Source organism: Triticum dicoccoides, unplaced genomic scaffold (genome assembly GCF_002162155.2).
Source record: "Triticum dicoccoides isolate Atlit2015 ecotype Zavitan unplaced genomic scaffold, WEW_v2.0 scaffold108896, whole genome shotgun sequence".
NCBI lineage: Eukaryota > Viridiplantae > Streptophyta > Magnoliopsida > Poales > Poaceae > Triticum > Triticum dicoccoides.
Genome location: NW_021175065.1, coordinates 1 through 4,074, shown reverse-complemented (window position 1 = coordinate 4,074; position 4,074 = coordinate 1). Strand labels below are relative to the sequence as shown.

General features: G+C 49.8%; 1 protein-coding gene across 1 annotated transcript; it reads left to right on the top strand.

Moving 5' to 3' along the window:
* The first annotated feature begins 959 nt into the window (after positions 1–959).
* On the top strand, positions 960–3,985 carry LOC119342908 (hydroxycinnamoyltransferase 1-like). The gene is made up of 2 exons (XM_037614197.1): positions 960–1,373; positions 2,960–3,985. The coding sequence occupies exons 1-2, from the start codon at positions 960–962 to the stop codon at positions 3,863–3,865; spliced, it is 1,320 nt and encodes a 439-aa protein (XP_037470094.1). The 3' UTR covers positions 3,866–3,985.
* Positions 3,986–4,074: the final 89 nt, after the last annotated feature.

Below are 4,074 nucleotides of genomic sequence, written 5' to 3'. Positions count from 1 at the left end.
GATTTAAGTCGCACACCTCAGAGAGCTAAAGTGAGATTGACGGATGAATCGTATACAACTTGTACACAGCTTGCTAGGCAGGTTCCAGTCACATACGTTCCTTCCTCCCATGTGCTTCGTCGATAGTCCAAGCCGAGTATGTCAACTTGCTTTCATGGAGGTCCCGAGATCCGATCCATCGATGGTGCCATGGATGATGGATCATGTTAGCCCAACGTGCTAGCGCGCACCGCGGAGATTACTCAGATCGATCTGCAGAGGGGCAATTAATTTCATCAAGACCAACCTCGATCCATCCAAGTCTTGATCCACACAGCCCAGCTGGAGACACTGTATCAGATTTTGAGTAGCTAGTTAACTGAAGACCTCGATCAATTCAAGTCTTTGATCAACACAGCCTAGCTGGACACGTACTACTCTCTCGTTTCTGATTTATATGATTTAAATCTGAAATCTCATTAACAAAGATAGATGGTGACTGGAGGAGTGTATCTTATAGTTTACAAAATTATTAAAATTTTAATCTGCATTAATTACTGCTGAGTATTATGATTATTAGGAAGTATAGATAGACTATGTTTTTCGATTTATACTCCAAGTTCATCATTGTCTCTTATTTATATGCTCACAATACTCAAGCAATAAACAAAGATTTCACCAATCCCTTTTAACATGGTATCAGCCTAACCGATTAAACCTTAGCCGCCATCTAGACGAGGTTGAGAGCACCATTGATGGTTGATTCCTAGTACATGAGTCGTATATATAGGTAGGTAGGTAGACGCAGTCGAGGGTACCCTCTACAAAGACGCCTGCACGCCAGCCATCACCATTGTTTTGCTTCGTCTTCCAAGGTCTCCCTTTTCAGCAGCTGGTTCGTGCATGGAGCTTTTTTTCTTGTCTTCTGTTGCAACTTTACGGTGCCTCTAATGAGCTAGTTAGCTGTTTGCGTCAGATAGATGGCGTTCACGGTGCGGCGGTCCACGATGGTGAGGCCGGCGAGGGATGTGCCGCGGACTCGGCTATGGAACTCCCACCTCGACCTGCTGGTGCCGCGCTTCCACACGCCCAGCGTCTACTTCTACCGCCGCTCCTGCCCTGAGGGCGAGAGCTTCTTCGACGGCGAGCGGATGCGGTGGGCGCTGGCGGAGGCGCTCGTCACCTTCTACCCGATGGCCGGGCGCCTAGCGTGGGACAAGGATGGGAGGGTCGAGATCGACTGCAACGGGGAGGGCGTGCTGTTTGTCGAGGCCGACGCGCCCGACACTACCGTTGACGACTATGGCGACTTTGCGCCCACAATGGAGCTCAAGCGCCTCATCCCCGCCGTCGACTACACGGACGAAATATCCTTCCCGCTTGTCGTGCTCCAGGTGAGCTCATTCTCTAATGGCAGTTACAGTTACTACAATGACCTCCAGGTGGTCCTCAGTCAGGGTGGACACGGTCCGGGCCGGTCCGGTCCCGGTCCGAGCCATCGTTTCGACTGGCCGCCGGCGGTCCGGGCCGGACCGAACCGAGCAAGCCAGCCGTCCTCTTTTCGGGGACCGGACCAACGAGGCAACAGCCCGGGCTGGACCGGCGGACCGGCCAACCACTCACCGGCGCGAGAGGGTGACCATGGTGTCAGGAAGTAAAGGCTCTAAGCCCTAATCAGAAGGGGGAACTGAGCGGGAAGATGCAGTGACACACGTAGAACATGATGGTGTGGTCGGGGAGGCCGATTCATTCCGTGGCGACGTAGATCTCATGGTCGCGGAGCTCCAGGACATGGAGGTTGGTCGTGGGGAGGCCGGTCGCCGTGTCCAGGAGAGGTTGTGCACAAGACAGCGGCGGCCGCGGCACAGGTGCGTGCTTGTGTGCGATCTTTTGAGCGAAACGTGTCCTACAGAATCGAGGCCCTGGGAGGGATGGAGAGGAGAGCTCAGGTGAGTGGCTGGTGGAGTGGTGGTGCGGCAGGTGGCGCTCGCCGCTGGGATGGGAGAGGAAGACGCGGTGTCGCCGATGTGATTCTCGGTCCGCTCGGTCGGCTTGGTTAAAGCCCGGACCGGATCGAAGCTTTGTCAGGCCTGATTCTTGAGCTTGGACCGACTGATTTTTTTGGGCGGGCTAGGACCGAGCGGGCCACGAGCCGGTCCGAAAGACCGCTCGTGTCGTCCACCCTGAGTCCTCAGACCTTTATTGGGGGCTTAGAAGCCACAAAACACAACTACCTTATGCTCTTGGAGGTTATTTGCCTTTATTTACTAATGCCATTAGTTGGTATGTACTCCCTCCATCCCATAATATAGCGTCGTTTTGCAAGCGGGGCGGAGGGAGTAGTGACCATCGTCATTGGACATACTACTGTTATGCCAGTCTTCATTATTGGGAGTTGGGAGCTTAGAGGCCACACAACACAACCACCATGGAGGTCGCCTTTATTAGCTAATAGTATGTCCGACTTAGTACAATACCGATGAAATATATTTCCATATCTTACGTATTATGTATTGTAGATATTCATCTTTTTTTCTATAAAACTAAGAATATAACTAAGTTTGCACTAGATATTGAAATAGAGGGAGTATGAAATTGGATATTGTAGAAAGACATCCTAACTTTAAATATGTGATTCACCCATGTTTGTTTGACTCTTTTGATATAAATTTTATCTAAAAAATAGTGTTCTCTTTTGTCTGAAGCTCCTCCAATGTCATTTCGCTATCAAATTTGCAGCCACCTAAGACATTTATATGCAAAGCCACAAAATTTTAGAATTTTGATTATTTTTTACTTTTCATCCCGGGTGCAATGCACCCAAGTTTACAAACACCTGTCGCAGACGGACAATTGTACGGTCCTAAAATTTAATTTATCATTTTCTGTGCATACTGCATCCATTTTTTTTCTTATATATTTCAACAAACCGATGCGGCTAATTGTGTTTTGATCATTGAATTTTACTGTACACCTGCAGGTGACCTACTTCAAGTGTGGAGGTGTCTCCCTCGGCGTTGGCACACAACACCATGTTGCTGATGGCATGTCCGGCTTGCATTTCATCAACTCATGGTCTGATCTTTGCCATGGAGCTAAGATTGCTGTCATGCCCTTCATCGACCGCACCCTCATCCGCGCTAGAGACCCCCCGACACCATGTTACCCACATGTTGAGTACCATCCATCCCCATCCATGTTGTCACCATCCATGCCCCAGGATCTCTCTGCTAAGCGATCATCACCTGCCACCACTGTCGACATCTTCAAGCTCACCAGCTCTGACATTGGCCGCTTGCGCTCGCAGCTTCCCAGAGGCGGCGATATTCCACGGTTGAGCACATACACGTTGCTATCTGCGCATGTCTGGCGTTGTGTCTCTCTTGCACGCGGCTTGCCATCTGAACAGCCCACCAAGCTGTATTGTGCCATTGATGGGAGGAAACGGCTAAAGCCCCAAGTACCAGATGGTTTCTTAGGCAATGTGCTATTCACTGCCACACCAATCATGGAGGCAGGCAAGGTAATCAGTGGGGTGGCAGGTACAGCAAAGATAATCCAAATGGAGCTAGACAGGATGGATGATGACTATTGCCGCTCAGCATTGGACTACCTAGAGCTCCAACCTGATTTGTCCGCATTGGTCCGAGGAGCGCAAACCTACCGTTGTCCTAACCTCGGGATCACCAGCTGGGTTAACCTGCCCGTCCACAATGCAGATTTCGGATGGGGCCGACCGGTATTCATGGGTCCTGGTGGCGTCGCATTTGAGGGGCTAGCTTACATCCTGCCAAGCGCAGACAATGATGGTAGCTTGTCCATCGCCATCTCATTACAGGCCGACCACATGAATAAGTTCCGACATTTGATCTACTTGGAACTGTAAGCAAATTGGCATTACTTACCCCTGCCAAAAGTTGCATGACAAGAAATTTGATTTTGGATCTGTAATCTATATACTTAAGCTTTCCATTTGCTAGGCCAAATATGTTGCTCCCGATCTGTGGCTGTGCACAATAAAACACCCACGTTTTTTTTTGCGGTAAAGCCCTCAGGCTTCATTTTTTCATTCTCAGAAATGGTTACATCGTTTAC

Bases quoted from the DNA above. Each gene is read 5' to 3' on its own strand.
- LOC119342908 (XM_037614197.1), top strand. From the start codon at position 960: ATGGCGTTCACGGTGCGGCGGTCCACGATGGTGAGGCCGGCGAGGGAT. The intron at 1,374-2,959 runs GTGAGCTCATTC...GTACACCTGCAG, and splicing joins TCCCGCTTGTCGTGCTCCAG to GTGACCTACTTCAAGTGTGG.